At 46.7% G+C, this 24475-nt stretch overlaps 1 protein-coding gene across 1 annotated transcript in view; it reads right to left on the reverse strand.

Annotated features, from left to right (window-relative positions):
• DMC1 (DNA meiotic recombinase 1) overlaps nt 1-24475 on the reverse strand; it is a 534325-nt gene that overhangs the window by 410979 nt on the left and 98871 nt on the right. Inside the window, exons 2-3 of the mRNA XM_073549424.1 lie at nt 22883-23029; nt 5917-5999 (exon numbers count right to left, since the gene is read on the reverse strand). Coding sequence (XP_073405525.1) covers nt 5917-5999; nt 22883-23029 — 230 coding nt within the window. The remainder of the gene's footprint in view (nt 1-5916; nt 6000-22882; nt 23030-24475) is intronic.

The raw sequence follows: 24475 nt of genomic DNA on the forward strand, positions 1-24475 counted from the left end.
GGGTTTAGTGAAAGGGTTGCCTTCTTAAATTAGAGTGTGGTTTTGATTTACTGTAGGTGTTCATTTAGTATTGTTCCTAGAGTTTGATTGTGGTTTGCTTGTTTTTGATTACAGGTTTCAATATTTTTTATATAAACACTGGGCCATTCATATGTCCACTGGGGAGTGCTTCGGGCTGATGTAAGGAAAGAGGTTAGTTTTCCAGGAGCACGTTGGTGATCAGGTGGCTTGGTTTTAGAGGTATGGGTTGGAGCCGGGGTTTTACAGGAAGTGCACGATAGTACTCGTCTGGATAGGGTTCCTGACATTTTAGTGTTACATGTGGGGGTAATGATCTTGGAAGATATTTGATTAGGGATGTTAAACATGACTTGTTGCGCCTTTGGATGTCTTTTTCCGGGATGGTTACAGTTTGGTCTGAAATCGTCCCGAGAAAATGTTGGTGGAAAGCACGGTCAGTTGAGAAGATCAATAAGGCCCTGAAAAAAGTAAATAGGGCAGTGTCCAATTTTATTACTCACAATGGGGCATTGCAGACCACCATTCTGTCTTAGAAAAAGGGGGGGGTGATTTTTGGTTGGCTGATGGTGTGCACGTGAATGCTGTAGGCATTGATCTGTGGGCATTGTGTGGAAGGAACCCCCGTCGAGTGTCTGAGCCGGAACCAAGGGAGCCGTCATCTAGGTTCCAAGGGAAACTATTCCCGGAGGACAGAGTTCGGGGACGGACCGTTGAGAAGGACAGATGGGCTACGGGAGAGGCCAGTATAAAAGGGGCGAGGAGCGCCAGTCACGATGAGTCAGCAGACCGGGACAGAGGCAGCAGGAGACCGTGGAAGCGACTGAGAGCTAGAGCAACTTACCAGTGCCAGGGAAGACGCTCACTGAGGACTTCAGAGGGACGTCGCCGAGACGACCGTCTGATACTTGCTGCCTCGCTGCAGCCCGCGGCCACTGCTGCCTCAGCTCATCCCGTGGCCGCTGCCGCCTCACCACAGCCTGCGGCTGCGACCTACCCACGGTCGCCCGCGGCCGTTGCCGTCTCGCTCCGGCCCGTGGCCTGTTCCCCGCCATCCGCAGCCGCCCTGCTCTCACCAGTGGCTGCGGCAAGTCCAGTGCCGTTGGCGGCCACCACTGTCTCGCTCCGGTCCGCGGCAAGGGCCGAGCCTCCGCTCACCGCGGAGTCCCCGTCGCAGTGGCTAGCTGCACAGGTGGCCTGTCACCCGCCACCCCGCATCGCCGCCGCTTGCCCCCATCCAGCGGCTGCGGCCTACTCATCCAAGGACTCCTCCGGGGCCGGAGGTACCCCAGCGCCACAGGAGCGGCGGAACGCTCAAAGACTACGCCAACTCTTCAGTAGCTGGGCCCAGCGGCTACTCCGCTGAAGAACCACCGGCCAGAACGCTGAGGGACGTCAGGATGGCTAAGTTGACTATATAGTTAAGGACCCGTAGTCGGCCATACCGCGGCCCTATAGTGACCGGCTCTCGCCGGATGTAGTCGTGTTCTCCTGTTTGTGTGAACTGTATTGAGCCCCTGCGAGGGCAACCCTTGTTACCCCCTTTGGTTGAATAGGCTGAGACTGAGGAAAGTCCCCTTTAGGCCTATAAACGTTATTATAAAAACACCAAACCGACTCACGACTCGTCACTGCATCCTGCGTACCTGCTAGTACCACATTTGGCGTAGTCAGCAGGATGCAGTCTCTGAGCGCAGACGGTGGTGCGCCCTATCAGAGTGGGGCCGAGGGTGCTGCTGATAATGGGGGCCCCCGCTCCAGCATCTCCCTGGGGGCTATGCTAAGTAACTTGCCCTGGTTCTCTGGCCTGGCTCCGATACGCTGTTGTGGAGCTGGACGGAGCGTATGCGGGGCCTTTTCCGCATGCACCCCATGACTCCAGATTTAGAGGCTGAGGTGGCCCTTATGGCGCTAGATGGGGAAGCCCGGAAGTCAGTGATGTTGAGACCCCCGGGACACCGCAACACCTTCGCCAGGGTCTTGCAGATCCTGGAAGAGACCCATGGGGATCCAACAGACGTGGGGGAGTTGAGAACCCGGTTGTTCAGTCGGATACGGGGGGGGAGACCATCACCCAGTATATGAACGCCCTCCAGGAGCTATACACAGCCATAGAGAGGAAGGACGGAATAGGGGTAGGACCCATCGACATTACCCTGTGCGACCTGCTAGTGACTGGACTCTGGGACCCGCTAATCAAGCAGGCATTGCGGGAACAGGTCCGGGTGAACCCACGTATAGCCTTCTCCGAAGTGGGGAGTCAGGCCCGGGTACGAGAGCAAGAGCAGGGGATGACGGCTCCCGTGGGGAAGGCCCAGAGCATGGAGGCTTCTGTAAGCGTTGTCGAAGAGCCTCAATGGATTGAGGAAATGAGACAAGAACTGAAGAGTGTCCGGGGTGGCTGAAGTGAAGAAGAGAATGGAGCCCGCGCCCAGCCGGCCCTGGGGGCCTCGCAATACCTGGGGTGGCCGAGCCTCACCGCCCCGGTGTTATGAGTGTGGATAACTAGGCCACTTCACACGGGAGTGTCCGCGGCATGGGAGATACCCACCCCAGCGGACATTAAACTAGAGGGCTCCGGGCATGGGAGACACCGCTCAGAGCCGGAAGCCACAAGGGGTGGTGGAAGTCCCGAAGAACTGGTCGCTAAGTGCCCAATAGCATGGGCCGAAGTCGAGGGTCGTGCTGTTCGGTGCCTAGTGGATACGGGGTCGTAAGTAACGGCCATGCCGGCAGCTTACTTCCAGCAGCATTTCCTGGAAGCGGCGAGGCCCCAGTGGGGGCCCATGATACAACTAGTGGCCGCAAACCAACTGCCGGTACCTGTCGCCGGAGTGGTGTGGCTCCTGATGACATTGTGTGGTAAATCCCTCAGCCGTCGGGGAGTTGTCCTAACCCAAGGAGAGACTAACGACCATCATCCAATCATCTTGGGCATGAACATACTGCGGGAATTCGGCAATCTACTCCTCAACGATCCCACGCAGGAGACCCTAAGTCAGTGGGGTTCTCGCACGGCCCAGGGGAAGGTCTTCCAGCAGTTGGTGCAGGAGGCGCGAGTGCTCCAGGAGTGCCAGGAGGGTGAGGCGCTGGGCAAGGTCATCGCGCCAGCGGCCCCCCCTCTCATGCTTCCTCCAGGGCAGACGGTGGTGGCTCTGCCGATCCGCGCCCCGATGCCACTGGAGGGTGTGGAGGTGCTGGTGAAACCATATTACTCGGAGCGCCTGAACCCTGGCAACCTGGTGGCCCACTCTCTGGCCACGGTGCGGGAAGGGACCGTCCTTGTGCGTTGTGTCAACCTGGAAGACCAAGATATCGCCCTGAAGCCCCGGGCTGAAATGGCCAAACTAGTATGGTCATTGGAGGAGATGCTGCCGGACCCCGCGGTCCAGTTGAAGGTGCAGCCCGAAGATCCCTGGGCAGTAACGGTACGAACCCAACAGACTGCCGCATCTTCGGCCCAAGAGAAAGGTCGAGCCATCCTGGAGAGAATGCGGGCCGAACTTTTCGGCCTAGCGCCAGCCCAGCTTCCCCAGGTAGAGACACTTCTTAGACAAATTACAGTGTCTTCGCCAGCCACGAGGACGACTTTGGATGTACCACAGCCATCACGCATGGGATTCCCACGGCAGGAGCGGCCCCCATCCGGGAGCGCTGCCCTCACCCATTGACTTCCAGACTGGGGATCGGGTGCTCGTACTTGATCAACGTGCCCAAAACAAGTTAGAGCCACGATGGGAGGTGAACCCGTACTGAGTGTTGCGCCAGATAAGTCCCGACGGGCCTGTGTACGAAATACAATCTGAAGGAAACAACGCGCCTCTCACTTGTGTTGTGCACCGTAACATGTTACGGCCTTGTACGTCTACTGATCCCCCGCGGCTCAAACCGACCCCCCAGGTCCCCGACCCCCGCCCACGGTTTGGGACCTGGATGATGAAGAGGAATTCCCAGTCGTATCTGCGGGCCACCCAAGTAGTGGCACTACAGTGGACCCGGACATCCCACCAGAATCAACTAATCGACCACCCTCCACCACCCCAGAAGACTCCACTACATCCGAGCTTCGACACTCTGAGCGGTCAACAGCTGGCAAACCCCCTGAACGTTACGAACAGGACCAGTTCGTATGGCGACAAGGACTGTCGTCTCAAAAGACTAACCCGAGTCTACGGAAACCCTCGCCCGAGGACTGGCGAGCATACAGGGTGGGGGAGTGTGGGTGGAACGGCCCCCTCGAGTGTCCGGGCCGGAACCAAGGGAGCCACCATCTAGGTTCCGGGGGAAACTATTGCCGGGGGATAGAGTTCGGGGACGGACCGCTGAGATGGACAGATGGGCTAGGGGAGGGGCCAGTATAAAAGGGGCGGGGAGCGCCAGTCACGATGAGTCAGCAGACCGGGAAAGAGGCAGCAGGAGACCATGGAAGCGACTGAGAGCTAGAGCGACTTACCAGTGCCAGAGAAGACGCTCACTGAGGACTTCAGAGGGACGGCGCCGAGACGACCGTCCGAGACTTGCTGCCCCGCTCCAGCCCACGGCCACTGCTGCCCCAGCTCAACCCGCGGCTGCTGCCGCCTCACCACAGCCCGCGGCTGTGGCCTACCCACGGTCGCCCCCGGCCGTTGCCGGCCCGCTGCGGCCTGTTCCCCATGACCCGCAGCCGCCCTGCTCTCACCAGTGGCCGCAGCAAGTCCAGTGCCATCGGCGGCCACCAGTCTCGCTCAGGTCCGCGGCAAGGGCCGAGCCTCTGCTCACTGCGGAGTCCCTGTCGCAGCAGCTAGCTTCACAGGTGGGCTGTCACCCGCCACCCCGCATCGCTGCCGCTTGCCCCAATCCAGGGGCTGCGGCTTACTCGTCCAAAGACTCCTCCGGGGCCGGAGGTACCCCAGCGCCACAGGAGCGGTGGAACGCTGGAAGACTACGCCAACTCTTCAGCAGCTGGGCCAAGCGGCTGCTCCGCCGAAGAACCACCGTCCAGAACACCGAGGGACGTCAGGACGGCTAAGTTGACTATATAGTTAAGGACCCGTAGTCGGCCATACCGCGGCCCTATAGTGACCGGCTCTCGCCGGACGTAGTCGTGTTCTCCTGTTTGTGTGAACTGTATTGAGCCCCTGCGAGGGCAACCCTTGTTACCCCCTTTGGTTGAATAGGCTGAGACTGAGGAAAGTCCCCTTTAGGCCTATAAACGTTATTAAAAAAACACCAAACCGACTCTCGGCTCGTCACTGCATCCTGCGTACCTGATAGTACCACATTTGGGCCTACAGGAGGGGACTGAAAGAGCCATAATATTGCGGGGTATGGGAGTCTCAGGCATTTGAGGTGTTCAAAGTGCCCTAGTTGTGGCGGTTGGGGTGTCCTTGAACTTGGTACTAAATTGGTCCGGGGGATTAATTAGGATATGGTGATCCTGAGCCAGTGGGGTAATGGCTGGGAGTAATTATGGTTTATGGTTTCGGTTTTTTGCAATCACCAGATTTTGGAGCTTCAAAGCCTCTACCATTGTTATGTATTAAACGTTTGAATTTTATCTGTTTGTTTAAATAAGGGCTGCCGTGGCCAAATTATCCAAACTTCTGTGTCATGTTTTATTGGTAAAATTGTTGTAAGGGTGGGGGCTTGGAGTGAGGAATAATAGGGACTTATAATGCAGATATTTCATTGGAGGATCGACAATACCAGTGTCATGGCTTTATACATACACAGACTATAACACAGTGCTTACACAGTCTTCAGCACTGGTCCAATATTTACATGCATTGGTTAATCATAGAGATAAGTATTTTTTTCTCTATTTTTAAATCATACAAAGTATTTAAGTGAAAACCCTCCTATTGTTCATAATTTTAGAACTCTGAAGCTCGAAAAGCCGGTAAGTCACTTATTCATTACTCCAGTTCCTGGCTTCCAGTAGATATATGAAACACCATCTTCCTCTTCATACTATATTCAAATGCAGTAAGAAAACCAGGCTCCTAAGAAATAAATATATAGGAATAAAATTATGGCAAGTTTTTAGTTGTATGGTATCTTATTTCTAAATTTGAATAAACAGTCCCATTCAGTCACGTATTATGTTGCCTTAAATCTAATGCACATCTACACCAAAAACCACAGCCAAATCTGCATGTAACACATCCACATATCTGAACTTATCATAATTCTCTGTACTTATACACCCATGATATTCCTCTCTGTGTTTCTATATCCATGATATTTTGCAATTGACTGCCATAATCCTAAAACCCTTTATGACAGGGGTCGATTCTGTTTTTTTCATGTTAATTTTTTCCTCCCCCTTTCTCATGAGCCAATAGCTTTTTTATTTATTCGTCAAACATAAAAAAAAAATTTAAATGTCGACAATTTTTTTTTTTTTTAATGGTGGCTATTACAGCTTTCATTGAGCAGTAGACATGACCCGACACCATAATTTTCAGGTCAATACGATTTCGGCAATGCCAAACTTGTTAAAAAAATATTTTTTTGTCTCCAATGTAAGAAAGCTGCAGGTTTTTTTAAAATTTTTCTATTGATGGAGCCGTTTAATGACTTTTTTAGCATTTCAAAATTGTCTTATTGATAGAATTTTGGTTTTGATTGCAATTTTTGAGGAACGTGCAGTGACTAAAAACATCAATTTTGTTTTTGTTTTACCGCTAGTTTTCAGAGAGTCCAGTATTTCAGCTGATGTTATTTGTGGGTTTTTCTTTGCATCCCAAACAATTTTCTTGATATTATCACAGGTCACAGGTGAGGATGTTACCTTTAGTAGCCATTCAAACCCATTTGTGTCAACTTCTGTGCATGTTATCAGGCAAAATCACCAGGGTATGTAAACTTTTGATCAGGGTCATTTGAATGCTTTACACAGTAGTTTGACAATAAATGGCTTCACCCAACCACTAACCATGAGTGGAGAAAAAGTTTTTGTGTTACCACTCATATTTCTCTGAAAAAAGTCCAAGAAAGCAAAAATTCTGCCAGGGTATGTAAACTTTTGAGCACAACTGTGTGTGTGTGTGTATATATATATATATATATATATATATATATATATATATATATATATATATATATATATACTGTATATTCACAGGGTGGGCCATTTATATGGATACAACTAAATTAATTGGGAATGCACAGCGTATCGAGCGCACATGAAATGCATGTCAAAAGCGCGTGCAAACGCTTGTAAATGCTGCGTTTTCTCATGCGTTTGCATTTTTTATGCTCAATGGTGTCACTTTCACAGGAGAAAAAATCCTTGAAAAATTCTTGCAACAGACTCCACCAATGGGACATCAGTTGGCGTCTCTTATGAAAATTCTTTATATAGACCCTGTTTACAGCTGAATTCTTCACATTTGCTTGCATTGTCCTTGTGAAACATGGATCTGCGCTGGAAGAGTTTTCACTTTAGCTTGGATCTGGACATCAGGATAGCTCAGGCTTATGCAGTTGCTTGCCATCAACAAAGGGAGAGAGAGAGGCAGCGAAGACGGCAGCGACGGCGTTTGTGGATACATCCCATTATTGAACTCCAGGAGAGCCGTGGAGCGTACCACACCCTCTACAGTGAGCTACAGGCAAACCCGGAGAAATTTACAGATTATAACCGGATGTCCCAACAAAGCTTTAACGATTTGCTTGGTCGGGTCCAAGAAGTCATCCGGAGACAGGACACGCAGCTCTGTCGTGCAATTACTCCTGAGGAATGGCTACTGGTTACATTACGGTACGTAGTATTGCAAAACCAATGCCTGCAGAATTTTCTTTGTTGTGACATGTACTATTACAAATCTGGCAGAATTATAGTTCTGCCATGTATTTAACAAAAAGCTGCGTTTTTTTATGGCATGTAATGAACAAAAGGCTGCAGATGTATTTTTATTAACTTTTTTCTTTTTATTTATTGTTTGTGTTTTAAAAATCCATATACAGAAGTAATATTTGTTGCTCTTTCTTTGTTTCCCAAATTCCTGGCAACTAGAGAAACACTTTCTTCACTCCACTTCCAGTACCGTATTGGAATCTCCACGTTGTCTGGAATTGTAGCGGACACCTGCCGGGCTTTGTGGAATATTCTCTGTCCAGAATTCATGCCCCTGCCCACCGCAAAAAAGTGGTTGGAAATCGCCGAAAAATTCTGGACAGTATGCAATTTCCCCACTGTTTGGGAGCGGTGGATGGGAAACACATCCAGATTATCAAGCCAAAAAGAACTGGATCGGAATACTACAACTATAAAAAGTACTTTTCTAAAGTACTCATGGCCATTTCGGATGCAGACTGTATGTTTGTAGTAGTGGACATTGGGGCATTTGGCCGTGGAAATGACTCCCAGGCCTTTAAGAACTCTGACATGGGCCGGAGATTGTATGGCCACCAATTTAATTTTCCCATGCCACGGCCTCTTCCCAACATCGAAGGTCCGCCACAGCCATTTGTAATGGTTGGGGATGAGGCATTCCAGATGTGCCAAAACATGCTCAAGCCCTACTCCAGCTGGGACTTGGACCACACAAAAATAATTTTTAATTACAGGCTGACCAGGGCCAGAAGAACTGTTGAGTGTGCCTTCGGTATTCTTGTATCCAGATGGCACATTCTCGCCACAGCCATTAATCTAAAACTGGAAACAGTGGATGAGGTGGTGAAGACCTGTGTGGTTCTACATAATTTTGTCATGGCTAGAGAGCATCCGAACTTAGATCTTGATGATGTTGCTCCTAACCCATTGCCTGAATTTACTCAGCACCCTCTCAGGTCATCGGTTGAAGTTGGCCAAATGAGGGACCAATTTGCGGCCTACTTGATCTCAGATGTAGGCCGGGTGGAATGGCAAGAGCAAATGGTGTAAAAAATTTTTCTTGTTGTTGGTTAATAAAACAATGTTTTGATACCTGTACTGAGTGCATTGTGTCTTTTTACACTCCCAATACTATTATCAACTCGCCAGGTGTACCAGTGAAATTATGATGCTGTGTTTTGCGCATCATGAATTTACTAGTACTCCTGACCAGGTGACTATACATACACACACACAAGTTGTATGACCTTTATCATCTCGACAGTGTGTTCAATTAGCAGCGACGGTGGAGATAATACAACTAATATTTTTGTCACATGGGCAAATTTAAAAAAAAAAAAGATTTGTTGATGCACTGGCATCCTTTACGTTTTATTACACCAAAACATGTGACTATAAATATTATTTGTACGATCACCACTGTGGCTTGAATTTGAACGCACACTGGAGACATAATAGAGTTTATACAACTTCTACCATACCTAGGCCTGGTGTCATGCTGAAGGGAGGACGCACAAAATAACGCATATTGAGTTCACAAAGTTATCACACATGGGCATGACAATACACATATTACTTAACCCCTTTCTGCCATCCGACGTACTATCCCGTCCATGGGACCTGGGCCCCTATGCCCATGGACGGGATAGTACGTCGGCGCGATCAGCGGCGCCCACGTGGTGAGCGCCGCTGATCGCGGCCGGGTGTCAGCTGATTATCACAGCTGACACCCGGCACAATGTGTCAGGGGCGGTCACGGACCGCCCCCGACACGTTAACCCCTTGCACACCGCGATCAAACACAATCGCGGTGTACCGGGGGTTAAAGGGAAGCATCGGCAGGGAGGGGGCTCCCTCCTTGCTTCCCTGAGCCCCCCACGGCAGCGCAATGTGCAGCGCTGCTGCGGGGGACTCCTTTCCTCCAGGCCCCCGAATCCAAGATGGCGACGGGGGCCTTCGGGGGCCTGCAGGAAGCTGGCTTCCTCAGTGCCTGCAAAGCGCAGGCATGAGGAAGCCTTCTGCAGTGCCTGTGTCAGATCGCTGATCTGTCACAGTGATCTGTGATGTGACAGATCAGCGATCTGTCACAGGACAGTGATGTCCCACCTGGGACTATTTAATAAAGTAAAAAAAAAAATAAAAAAAAGTGTAAAAATAATTTAAAAAAAAAATCGCCAAATATATTAGAAAAAAAAAAAATATTCCCCCAATAAATCCATTTTTTGGAAATAATAAAAAAAACAAAACAATAAAAGTACACATATTAGGTATCGTCGCGTCCGTAACGACCCGCCCTATAAAACTGTCCCATTAGTTAACCCCTTTAGCGAACCCCTTAAAAAATAAAAATAAAAAACCAAGTAAAAAATAATGATTTATTATCATACCGCCAAACAAAAAGTGTAATAACGCGCGATCAAAAAGATGCATATAAATATCCATGGTACCGCTGAAAACGACATCTTGTCCCGCAAAAAACGAGCTGCCACACAGCATCATCAGAGAAAAAATAAAAAAGTTATAGCTCGCTGAATAAAGCGATGCAAAAATAATTATTTTTTATATAAAATAGTTTTCATTGCATAAAACCGACAAAAACATAAAAAAACGACCTAAATGAGGTATCGCTGTAACCGTACTGACCCAAAGAATAAAACCGCTTTATCAATTTTACCGCACGCGGAACGGTGTAAACGCACCCCCCCCAAAAGAAATTCATTAAACGCTGGTTTTTGTTCATTCTGCGTCCCAAAAATCGGAATAAAAAGCGATCAAAAAATTTCACGTGCCCGAAAATGGTACCAATAAAAACGTCAACTTGTCCCGCAAAAAATAAGACCTCACATGACTCGGTGGGTCAAAATACGGAAAAATTATAGCTCTCAATATGTGGTGATGCAAAAACTATTTTTGCAATAAAAAGCGTCTTTTAGCGTGCGACAGCCGCCAAACATAAAAACCGCCATAAATAGTAAATCAAACCCCCCGTTATCACCCCCTTAGTTAGGGAAAAATAATAAAATAAAAAAATGTATTTATTTCCATTTTTCAATTAGGGTTAGGGCTAGGGGTGTGTTGAGGTAGGGTTAGGGCTAGGGTTAGGTTAGGGTTAGGGCTAGGGTTAGGGCTAGGGTTAGGGCTAGGGTTAGGGTTAGGGGCGTGTTGGGGTTCGGGTTGTAGTTAGAATTGGGGGTTTCTACTGTTTGGGCACATCAGGGGCTCTCCAAATGCAACATGGCGTCTGATCTCAATTCCAGCCAATTCTGAGTTGAAAAAGTCAAATGGTGCTCCTTCCCTTCCAAGCTCTGTTATGCACCCAAACAGTGTTTTACCCCCACATGTAGGGTATCTGCCTACTCAGGACAAATTGCAAAACAATTTTTGGGGTCCAATTTCTCCTGTTACCCTTAGGAAAATAAAAAATTGGGGGCAAAAATATCATTTTTGTGGAAAAAAATGATTTTTTTATTTTCACGTCCGAGTGTTATAAACTTCTGTGAAGCACTTGGGGGTTCAAAGTGCTCACCACACATCTAGATAAGTTCCGTGGGGGGTCTAGTGTCCAAAATGGGGTCACTTGTGGGGAGTTTCAATAGTTTAGGTACATCAGGGGCTCTCCAAACGCACATGACACCCGCAGACCATTCCATCAAAGTCTGCATTCCAAAACGTCACTGCTTCCCTTCCGAGCCCCGACGTGTGTCCATACAGTAGTTTTCTCCCACATATGGGGTGTCAGCGTACTCAGGATAAATTGGACAACAACTTTTGGGGGTCCAATTTCTCCTGTTACCCTTGGGAAAATGAAAAAATTGGGGACTAATTGATCATGTTTCTGGAAAAAATACGATTTTTTTATTTTCATGCCCGGGCATTATAAACTTCTGTGAAGCCCTTGGGGGTACAAAGCGCTCACCACACATCTAGATAAGTTCCTTAGGGGGTCTCGTTTCCAAAATGGGGTCACTTGTGGGGGTTTCCACTGTTTAGGTACATTAGGGGCTTTCCAAAGGCAACATGACACCCGCAGACCATTCCATCAAAGTCTGCATTCCAAAACGTCACTACTTCCCTTCCGAGCCCTGACATGTGTCCATACAGTAGTTTTATCCCACATATGGGGTGTCAGCGTACTCAGGACAAATTGGACAACAACTTTTGGGGTTCAATTTCTCCTGTTACCCTTGGGAAAATAAAAAAATTGGGGACTAATTGATCATGTTTGTGGAAAAAATACGATTTTTTTATTTTCATGCCCTGGCATTATAAACTTCTGTGAAGCCCTTGGGGGTTCAAAGTGCTCACCACACATCTAGATAAGTTCCTTAGGGGTCTAGTTTACAAAATGGTGTCATTTGTGGGGGGTTTCCACTGTTTAGGTACATTAGGGGCTCTCCAAAGGCAACATGACACCCGCAGACCATTCCATCAAAGTCTGCATTCCAAAACGTCACTACTTCCCTTCCGAGCCCCGACGTGTGCCCATACAGTAGTTTTCTCCCACATATGGGGTATCAGCATACTCAGGATAAATTGGACAACAACTTTTGGGGTCCAATTTCTCCTGGTACCCTTGGGAAAATAAAAAAATGGTGACTAAAAGATCATGTTTGGGGAAAAAATATGAATTTTTTATTTTCACGCCCGGGCGTTGTAAACTTCTGTGAAGCACTGGGGGGTTCAAAGTGCTCACCACACATCTAGATAAGTTCCTTGGGGGGTCTAGTTTACAAAATGGTGTCATTTGTGGGGGGTTTCCACTGTTTAGGTACATTAGTGGCTCTCCAAAGGCAACATGACACCCGCAGACCATTCCATCAAAGTCTGCATTCCAAAACGTCACTACTTCCCTTCCGAGCCCCGACGTGTGCCCATACAGTAGTTTTCTCCCACATATGGGGTATCAGCATACTCAGGACAAATTGGACAACAACTTTTGGGGTCCAATTTCTCCTGGTACCCTTGGAAAAATAAAAAAATGGTGACTAAAAGATCATGTTTGTGGAAAAAATATGAATTTTTTATTTTCACGCCCGGGCGTTGTAAACTTCTGTGAAGCACTGGGGGGTTCAAAGTGCTCATCCACACATCTAGATAAGTTCCTTGGGGGGTCTAGTTTACAAAATGGTGTCATTTGTGGGGGGTTTCCACTGTTTAGGTACATTAGGGGCTCTCCAAAGGCAACATGACACCCGCAGACCATTCCATCAAAGTCTGCATTCCAAAACGTCACTACTTCCCTTCCGAGCCCCGACGTGTGCCCATACAGTAGTTTTCTCCCACATATGGGGTATCAGCATACTCAGGACAAATTGGACAACAACTTTTGGGGTCCAATTTCTCCTGGTACCCTTGGAAAAATAAAAAAATGGTGACTAAAAGATCATGTTTGTGGAAAAAATATGAATTTTTTATTTTCACGCCCGGGCGTTGTAAACTTCTGTGAAGCACTGGGGGGTTCAAAGTGCTCATCCACACATCTAGATAAGTTCCTTGGGGGGTCTAGTTTACAAAATGGTGTCATTTGTGGGGGGTTTCCACTGTTTAGGTACATTAGGGGCTCTCCAAAGGCAACATGACACCCGCAGACCATTCCATCAAAGTCTGCATTCCAAAACGTCACTACTTCCCTTCCGAGCCCCGACGTGTGCCCATACAGTAGTTTTCTCCCACATATGGGGTATCAGCATACTCAGGACAAATTGGACAACAACTTTTGGGGTCCAATTTCTCCTGGTACCCTTGGAAAAATAAAAAAATGGTGACTAAAAGATCATGTTTGTGGAAAAAATACGAATTTTTTATTTTTACGCCCGGGCGTTGTAAACTTCTGTGAAGCACTGGGGGGGTCAAAGTGCTCACCACACATCTAGATAAGTTCCTTAGGGGGTCTAGTTTCCAAAATGGTGTCATTTGTGGGGGTTTCCACTGTTTTGGTACATCAGGAGTTTTCCAAACGCGACATGGTGTCACGTCTCCGTCAGATTTGGGGCCTGCTGTTCCGGTCGCAGCCACTAGGAGGCGCCGGGCCGCCACTTCGCCGTCAGACTCAGGGACGGCTGTTCCTGCCTCGGCCACTGGGAGGCGCCATGGTTCTATTACGTCGCCGTCAGACTCAGGGCCTATGGTCCCAACTTTAGCCACTAGGAGGCGCCGGTCTGTCACGTCACCGTTGGATTCAAGGCCTGCTGTTCCGGTCACGGCCACTAGGAGGCGCCAGACCGCCACTTCACTGTCAGACTCGGGGACGGCTGTTCCTGCCTCGGCCACTGGGAGGCGCCGTGGTCCGCCCGTGAGTTATGGTGGTGACAGAGAAGTGGCTCCTGCGCAGGCATCTGGTGGGCGCAGGCTCCGCCCCTCTGTCAGTCATCAGGGGGTTACTGCAACTCCATCTGGCCTGGTCCTGGGGGCGGCCCTAATGACATCACCAGTCCAGGAACCTGTGAGGGATGACCTGATCCCTCAAATACCTTGGGACTGGTCTTGCAAGCCGCCGGATATATTCTTGGTTCCCCTGTGTGTTACTTAGTGATTGATTTCTGTTTGACTCTGACCTCAGCCTGGATTTCTGACCCCTCTTTTGCCTGACGATTCTGTACTTCTGCTACTCTCCTGGTTTGTGACCTTGGCCTGGATATTCTGACTCTGCTACTTCCTAACGATTCTGTACCTCTGCCGCCCTCCTGGTTTTTGACTCTGACCTTGGCCTGAAATTGACTCTGCTATTGCCTGCCGTTTTTGTACTTCACCCTGACGACCGTCCTGCTCTGGCCGCTGCTCCTATTCAGACAGCTACCTCCTGGGCTCTGTTGTAAATCCAGATCCCTGTATAGGGGTAAAGGGTATCAGTGTTTCTCGGGGTGTTGCCTGGCTGCAGCCCAGAACCGCAGACGGACGTTACACATGGTGTCCGATCTCAATTCCAGCCAAAAACGTCAAATGGCGCTGCTTCCCTTCCGAGCTCTGCCATGCGCCCAAATAGTGGTTTACCCCCACATGTGGGGTATCAGCGTACTCAGGACAAATTGCACAATAACTTTTAGGGTCCTGTTACCCTTGGAAAAATAAGAATTGAGGGTGAAAAGATCATTTTTGTGGAAAAAATATGATTTTTTAATTGTATGGCTTTATGTTATAAACTTCTGTGAAGCCCATGGGGGTTCAAAGTTCTCACCACACATCTAGATAAGTTCCTTAGGGGGTCTAGTTTCCAAAATGGTGTCATTTGTGGGGGGTTTCCACTGTTTTGGTACATCAGGAGTTTTCCAAACGCGACATGGTGTCCGATCTCAATTCCAGCCAAAAACGTCAAATGGCGCTGCTTCCCTTCCGAGCTCTGCCATGCGCCCAAATAGTGGTTTACCCACACATGTGGGGTATCAGCGTACTCAGGACAAATTGCACAATAACTTTTAGGGTCCTGTTACTTTTGGGAAAATAAAAATTGGGGTGAAAAGATCATTTTTGTGGAAAAAATATGATTTTTTAATTGTACCGCTGTACGTTATAAACTTCTGTAAAGCCCTTGTGGGTTCAAAGTTCTCACCACTATCTAGATAAGTTCCTTGGGGGGTCTAGTTTCCAAAATGGGGTCACTTGTAGGGGGTTTCCACTGTTTAGGTACATCAGGGACTCTCCAAACGTGACATGGCGTCCAATCCGAATTCCAGCCAATTTTGCATTGAAAAAGTCAAACGGCGCTCCTTCCATTCTGATCTCTGCCATGCACCGAAACAGTAGTTTCCCCCCACATATCAGGTATCTGCGTACTCAGGACAAATTGCACAATAACTTTTGCAGTTCAATTTCTCCTGTTACCCTTGGTAAAATAAAAAAAATTGAACCTGAAGTATTTTTTTTATGAAAAAAAGTTAGATGTTCATTTTTTTTTAAATATTCAAAAAAATTCCTGTGACGCACCTAAAGGGTTAATAAACTTCTTGAATGTGGTTTTGAGCACCTTAAGGGGTGCAGTTTTTAGAATGGTGTCACTTTTGGGTATTTTCTATCATATAGACCCCTCAAAGTGGCTTCAAATGTGATGTGGTCCTAAAAATAAAATGGTGTTGTAAAAATGAGAAATCGCTGGTCAACTTTTAACCCTTATGACTTCCTAACAAAAAAAAATTTTGGTTCCAAAATTGTGCTGATGTAAAGTAAACATGTAGGAAATGTTAGTTATCAAGTTTTTTGTGTGCCGTATCTCTGTGATTTAAGGGCAAAAAAATTCAAAGTTGGAAAATTGCAAAATTTTCGCCAAATTTCCGTTTTTCTCACAAATAAACGCAAGTTATTTGAATGAAATTTTACCACTAACATGAAGTACAATATGTCACGAGAAAACAATGTCAGAATCACCGGGATCCATGGAAGCGTTCCAGAGTTATGACCTCATAAAGGTACAGTGGTCAGAATTGTAAAAATTGGCCCGGTCATGAACGTGCAAACCACCCTTGGGGGTGAAGGGGTTAAACTGCAGCATCTATACAGTCTGCTTCAAATATATGGAGACTTAAGCAACGCTGCCGGTTAAAACCCATGTGTATTCACCTGCCCAGGTGTGATAGTGATGATGATACAAGGCCAGGGTATTGGTGAAGTAAATATAACATTTATTTTCAGCATCAGGTCATCAGTTTATTCCACACACTTAAATAGAGTATGTTGTTAATTACTAGGTATATCTACAATCCCTTTGCCTTGTCTCAAAAATAGTTAAATGATGATGGTAACAAAAAAAGGTAAGGTAACAATAGATATGCCTTGCACTCAACACCATCCTCTATGCCAGGGTTTCCAAAATCAAATCCTAAATGTCCACCAACAGATCATGTTTTAAGGATTTCCTTTTTTTTGGGTGAAGTGAAGCAGTTATCACCGGAGTAATGAAATTCCTTAAAACATGATTGCTTGTTGGCCTTGAGGACTGGAGTTGGGGAACCCTGCTCGATTCAGTCTGTGCAATATTATATGACTGAAGAGACTGGTGCTGAAAATACAAGTCACATAGATTTGTGTTTTTGACACCAGATATCTCCATTACTGAGACATGTTTCTTGCGTCAGTCTAGGACATATGTGTTGTCAAAAAAACAAATCTATATGACTTGTATTTTCCCACACCAGTCTCTACATTATTCTAATATTGCACAGACTGAATCGAGCAGGGTTCCCCAAATCCAGTTCTCATGGACCACCAACAGATAATGTAAGGAATTCCCTTGTTCCGTTGATAACTGCTTCACATGAGCCAAAAAAAATGGAATTCCTTACAACATGATCTTTTGTTGGACCTTGAGGACTGGATTTGGGGAACCCTGCTGGATCCAGTCTGTGCATTATTAGAAGAATGTGGAGACTGGCGTGGAAAATACAAGTCAGATTTTTTTTTTGACAACACCTATCTCCAAGACTGACACAAGAAACGTCTTAGTAACAGAGATATCTGGTGTCAAAAACACTAATCTATATGACTTGTATTTTCCACACCAGTCTCTACATTCTTGTAATATTGCACAGACTGAATTCAGCAGGGTACTCCAACTCCAGTCCTCAAGGACCACCAACAGATGTTGTAAGTAATTCCATTGCTCCATTGATAACTGCTTCACATGAGCCAAAAAAACGGAATTCCTTACAACATGATCTGTTGGTGGACCTTGAGGACTGGAGTTGGGGAACCCTGCTCGATCCAGTCTGTGCAATATTAGAAGAATGTAGAGACTGGTGTGGAAAATACAAGTCATATAGATTTGCTTTTTTGAAAACACATATCTCCAAGACTGACATAAGAAACATGTCTCAGTGATGGAGATATCTGGTGTCAAAAACGCTAAGTGTACGGCGCAGTGTGTGTACAGTGCAGTGTGTGTAGTCAGCGATTGACACAGTAATCAAACCAAATTTTTTGAAAGCAGAATTGCACATTTATTTTTTATTTTTCCACAAATAAAAAAATGAAAAGATTTTATTATGAATGACATTTGGGGGAAGATTGGGATACTTTGAGGGTGTGGAGAGACGAGGAACGGCTGGAAGTTGAGGAAGGGGTTCTAGGAGAAGGGGCGACGAAAGTACTGGGGAAGGGAGCTCTGGAATGGACATGGAGGCAGGTTGAGACACATTAGGAGAAGAGGGTGGATGGACAAAGTTGTTTTTTTTTTCCTTTGGAGCAGGAGTATCCTGACTGGACCGACTTCCACCGTGTGACCGCCTTACATTGCTCGACCTCCTTGAGCTGGTGGACCGTGGCGTTGATCTGAAAAAGAGGGAATGTGGGTCACCCCTCTGATGCTCTGTGGTGGCGGTGGCCCTAGAAGTGGCAGTGGCGGTGCTCCTAGAAGGAGACAAAGTTGTGTCGGTGCTCATAGAAGTGGCGGCGGTGGAGGTGATACGAGGAGACAAACTCGTGTCGGTGCTCAAAGAAGTGGCGGTGATCCTTGGAGACTTGGAGACAAAGTCGTGTCGGTGCTCCTAGAAGGAGGATGCGTGTCGCTGATCTGAGCAGGAGAAGTTCTGGCGGGACTCCTAGGAGGAGAATTGGTGGCGCTGCTCTTTGGATGAGGAGTGGTGGCGGTGCTCCTTTGATGAGGAGTAGTGGCGGTGCTCCTTTGATGAGGCGTGCTGGCGGTGCTCCTTTGATGAGGAGTGCTGGCGGTGCTCCTTTGATGAGGAGTGCTGGCGGTGCTCCTTTGATGAGGAGTGCTGGCTGTGCTCCTTTGGTGAGGAGTGCTGGCTGTGCTACTTTGATGAGGAGTGCTGGCGGTGTTCCTTTGATGATGTTGAGTGGTGGTGTCGGTGCTCCTAGACGCAGAAATGGTGGCGGTGCTCTGAACATAAGAATAGGTGTCGGTGTCCCAAGCAGGTTCTGTGGTGGTGTTGCTCCAAGCAGGTGGTGCAGTGGTGGTGGTGGTGCTCCATACAGGAGCAGCGCTTGCCATAGTGGTGGTGGCGGAGGAGTCTCCAACAGCACTTGGACTTGGGGTGGTGTAGTGGTGTCCGGTTTGGCTTGGAATGCAGGTGGCCGTGCAGTGGTATGCAGCAGAAGTCGGTAGGGAGGTGTAGCGAGTCAGCGGTGGCACTGTTGGAAATGACACCACTGACTGCTGCACATACCGATTCTGCTTCATAGCCTGCAAGTAAGCAGTGTTGCAGGCCTGCAACACACTCAGCTGTTGCTCAGGACTAAGGTGTTCCACCATGCCCTTTTCAATTTTACTAAAAAAATGGTGCGCTGGTCTGTTGAGGTCGGCCTCCAGACGCTCGAAGCGGTTTTCCATGTGGTTAAAACCACGTTACAGGAGTGAAAAACCGCCTTCCACTCTGTCGGACAGCGACTTGAGGCTGGCATGAAAGGCCTCGCTCAAGTGCATAAACTCGGGCAAGACATTCCTTTCCAAGGCCCTCTGCCGCTGGCGGGTAGTGCCCGCATAACCAGTGGCAGAGACCTGGGAAAGGGGAACACCTGCTTGACCAGCTTCCTGGTCACCAGCTGTCCGTGTTGCTGACCTGCAAGTTGTTTCCTGGCTGTCGGATGACTGGGACGGGTCCGAGGTCGACCGATGAAGGCCCGCTCCAGGGACAGGTTGCAGGGTGCTGCTCCAAGTGCTGTGGAAAGAAAGGGAAAACATTACTATCATGCATTTACAAGAAGCATCAGCAGTGGAATAGAAAAGCACATAGTAATAAAAAAAAAAATAAATAATACTTGCGCTCTGCTGGCAAGGACCGGTCTCAGGAAAGCCAACTCGCGATGATAGCGGTACTTTCTTCTGCGCCTTGCCGCTGAACCACTGCGAACCTGTCCCTCAGCACGAATATCAGTGTTGAAGCGGTCCTTCATTAAGCGCCAACGTGTGCGGACTTTGTTCACTGTTGGAAAAACAAAGAAAAAACGTTATACAATGCACTGAAGGCAACATCATTATCAGCACACACACCTGATAGAGCTTTGCAAACAGTCAATGCGGCATCACAAAATAATTCTATACACAATGCAGTCACTGTTGATTCTGAGGACACTGTTATGTTTCCTGCTAGAATATATATAGCAGCAAACACAACAGTATCATCAGGAGCAAGAGTGAAAGCAGGATCAATACTGCAGTTCAATACACAAAGCAATCACTGTTTTTCCAGAAGGCATTGGCGTGTTTGATGCAAGAATATGTCTTGCCACAAACACACCTGTACCATCAGGACCAAAAATAAAACCAGATTCAAGACAGCAGTTCAATACACACTGTTTTTCCAGAAGGCATTGGTGTGTTTGATGCAAGAATATGTCTTGCCACAAACACACCTGTACCATCAGGACCAAAAATAAAACCAGATTCAAGACAGCAGTTCAATACACACTGTTTTTCCAGAAGGCATTGGTGTGTTTGATGCAAGAATATGTCTTGCCACAAACACACCTGTACCATCAGGACCAAAAATAAAACCAGATTCAAGACAGCAGTTCAATACACAAAGCACTGTTTTTCCAGAAGGCATTGTTGTGTTTGATGCAAGAATATATCTTGCAACAAACACACCACTACCATCAGGACCAAAAATAAATGCAGCATCACAGAGCAGCTTTATACTTACTGAAGGCCCTTTTTGAAGTTGGAGAGGCGCTGTCCCAGCCATCCATCATTGCTGCGGCCATCTCATTCCAGAGCTGCCGGGTCACCACTGTGTCTTTGTACTGCTGGTCACGGCTGTCCCACAACGGGATACCCTCCTCAACAAGGCGGATCAGGTGCTCGTTGTCGATGTAAACGTCTTCGTCATCCCGTTGTGGTACCTAGAAAAAAACAAAAAAATTAGAATCTTTGTAATTTTGGAGAATGAAAAAGATAGAAAAAGAAACAGAGAAGAAGCAAGATAGAAGATGAAAATAAAGACAGGGAAAAAAAAAAAAATTGAAAGACTATATACTTACATTGCGTCTCCTTGCCGCGACTTGGCTAGCCTGCTCCCGCTCAGACTGCTCCCGCTCAGACTGCTCCGGCACTTCATCTTCACTGCCCGTGTCCGATGTCTGTAAAGAAAAAAAAATTATTACACATTTCTAGATGCAGCAGCTATACTTACCCAAAGGCAGCAAGATTCTCACCTCACGATCTTATCATGGTTTGAACAGGGTTCTTGTCCTGCACTCACAGGGTTACGTGTTCGTCGCCTCTTTCTGGATCTGGGAGGGGTATTTATACTCACTCTTTACCAGGGTTCTCTGTCAGTTATAATGTCAGGAATCCCGCACTGCACTTGCTCACTGAGCCAGTGCGTGTGTCCTGAGTACAAAAACAGTACTCAAAGATACCTGTGGAGCAGGGCAGCAGCGGTGACAATGCGTGCTTCAGAGTATCAGGACCTGAAGCACGTGACTGCTGGGGGCGTGGCCTAAGCTCCACAGAGCTAGGAGCTGGAGGGAAACTCCTAGAAAGGTAACTACAGGACAATGTTACCAAGGGGCATAGACAGAGACAGAAACCAGATAAAGCCGGGGGCAAAGCACAAGATAGCAATACAGTACCAAAGGGTTAGACAGAATGGATAGTCAGGACGTAGCAATAGATCAGAAAACCAGAACGGGCAATAGACGGTACAATAGGGACAAACTGTAACGGAGTAACAATAGCCAAGCCAGGAGGTCAGAACCAGAAAAGACATTAGTACCAAAACGAGAGACGGAGTACAGAGTGAGGGAACAGACTGGGTCATACACGGGAAGCAAACAAGCAACGCAGAATACACGCACACCAGGGGTCAGACACACCAGAACAACAGTATAGCTGACAGAGAACCCTGGTAAAGAGTGAGTATAAATACCCCTCCCAGATCCAGAAAGAGGCCACAAACACTTAACCCTGTGAGTGCAGGGCAAGAACCCTGTTCAAACCATGACAGATCTGCTTGGGCCAGTTCTTGCCGAGATGGCGAATAGGCCGATCCAGAAGAAGACATGCTGAAATTTAAACAAAAAAAACACTAGTACATAATAAATTGTACAGGACACACTGACATTATGTTGAAGAATACTCACATTTTGGCTGCTGAAGCTTGAATCCACAGTTGGAAGGCTCTTCTATGTTCTTGTCTGGTCCCTGCAAGGCTGTCTGTAGAGTATTGGTCTGGCCCTGAAGACACCTTCTTATCAACACTCCTCCCAAACAATGTTGCTTGTTTAGGGGGAGGTTTAAACAAGTGTCTAGACATTGTTTACTCAAATCGCGTGTGCGCAAAAAGCGCTGACGTGCGTGCATGCAAGCGCACGCCAGCGACCCCATAGACTGTAATGCTATTTTTTTGCGCATAACGTGCGCACACGTGCGTGCGTGATTTTAACGATGTAGCTGGAACAAAAAATGCAACATGTAGCGTACGGCGCGTCTGGGCACACACCTGGAAAATGTGCAGCGCACATAAACGCTGATGAGCATGTGCAATTACAAGACCCTGCGCCCGCCATGTTAGAGATAGGGGAACATTGCGTGTGCACCCGATAGCGCACGATGTGCTGCATGATAAAACGCTAGTGTGAAACCAGCCTCACCCTGGTGTATTCATATAAATGGCCCACCCTATATATACACACATTATATATACGGTATATACACACTCTCACATACTGCCAGGTCATTTTTACACCACACTGCATGCCGTAAAAACAAAATTCAAAAAACAATTGCGGAACTGTATGGTTTTTGTACAATTCTATTGCACTTGGAATTTTTTTTTCTATTTTCCCGTAAATTAAATTTTGCATTGAATGGTGTAATTCAAAATCTACAACTCATGAAACAAAAAAACAGCCCATTATAGAGCTATAAGGACAGAAAAACTAAAATTTCATGGTTCTCGGTAGTGGAGGAAAAAAATTACATCACAAAAAGGAAAAAAATTGCCTGGTCAGGTAGGGCTTCAGGATATGTCCATTGTGGTCTCTGAATGAAACTGAGCACAGAACATAAAAAACTAATATACTAATTGAAAATACATATTGTAAAATAAATGATTGAGTGCAGACTTTTGGCAAATTTTTAATGGAACAACTCACTATTAATTTGTTTGCTGCTTCCTTTATTTTGTCAACTTTAGCTTCAGAAAGCCCTTTAATGTTACACATGGTCTTTTTTGTTGTCATCTGAATCCCCTTTACTGTACATATTCCTACAGTTTTGAGCTTCTTAATATCTGCAACATTCTGTGGGAAAAATGGTATGTTTAAAAAAAAACATAAACAAGCAGTAGCAGTGTTTTAACATTTTCCCAAAAAGAAAAAAATATACATATAAAATTTAAACATTGTCCTATCGGCTGCTTGTCAGTTTTTCACAAAGGCTCATGCAACAGTCTGTGTAACATGGATCTCAATGCACAGACTGGCCACTGGACTCCTGACCTAAGCGTGTCAGTCTCTTAAAATTACAGGTGCTTCTCACAAAATTAGAATATCATTAAAAAAGTTCATTTATTTCAGTTCTTCAATACAAAAAGTGAAACTCATATTATAGAGTCATTACAAACAGAGTGATCTATTTCAAGTGTTTATTTCTGTGTATGATGATGATTATGGCTTACAGCCAATGAAAATCCAAGTCATTATCTCAGTAAATTAGAATAAGTAACAAAAAAAACACCTGCAAAGGCTTCCTAAGCGTTTACAAAGGTCCCTTAGTTTGTTTCAGTAGGCTCCACAATCATGGGGAAGACTGCTGACTTAACAGATATCCAGAATGGAGTCAGTGACACACTCCAAAAGGAAAGCACATTTTGCATTTCATTTTGAAGTCAAGGTCCCATTGTCTGGAAGAGTGGAGAGGCACATGATCCAAACTAATTGAGATCTACTGTGAAGTTTCCGCAATCAGTGATGGTTTGAGAAGAAATGCCATTTGCCGTGTTGGTCCACTGTGTTTTATCAAGTCCCTTAGTCTGTTTCAATAGGCTCAACAATCATAGAGAAGACTGCTGACTTGACAGAAGTCCAGAAGGCAGTCATTGACACACTCCCCAAGAAGGGTATGCCTCAAAAGGTCATTACTAAAGAAGCTGGCTATTCACAGAGTGCTGTATCTAAGCATATTAATGGAAAGTTGAGTGGAAGGAAAACGTGTGGTAGAGAAAGGTACACAAACAACCGGTATAACCGCAGCCTTGAAAGGATTGTTAAGAAAAGGCCATTCAAAAATTTGTGGGCAATATTCACATGGAGTGGACTGCTGCAGGAGTCATTGCTTCAAGAGCCACCATACACCATTCCTTGTGTCAAGCCACTCATGACCAATAGACAACGCCAGAAGCATCTCACCTGTGACAAGGAGAAAAAGAACTGGACTGTTGCTCAGTGGTCCAAGGTGTTGTTTTCAGATTAAAGTAAATTTTACATTACATTTGGAAATCAAGGTTCCAGAGTCTGGGGAAGAGTGGAGAGGCAAACAATCCAAGCTGCTTGAGGTCTAGTGTGAAGTTTCCACAATCAGTGATGGTTTGGGGAGCCATATCATCTGCTGGTGTAGGTTCACTGTGTTTTATCAAGACCAAAGTCAGCGCAGTCGTCTACCAGGAAATTTTAGAGCACTTCATGCTTCCCTCTGCCGAACAGCTTTTTGGAGATGGAAATTTCATTCTCCAGCAGAACTTAGCACCT

This window comes from Dendrobates tinctorius, unplaced genomic scaffold (assembly GCF_039654945.1).
Source record: "Dendrobates tinctorius isolate UK_male_01 unplaced genomic scaffold, ASM3965494v1 ptg000159l, whole genome shotgun sequence".
NCBI lineage: Eukaryota > Metazoa > Chordata > Amphibia > Anura > Dendrobatidae > Dendrobates > Dendrobates tinctorius.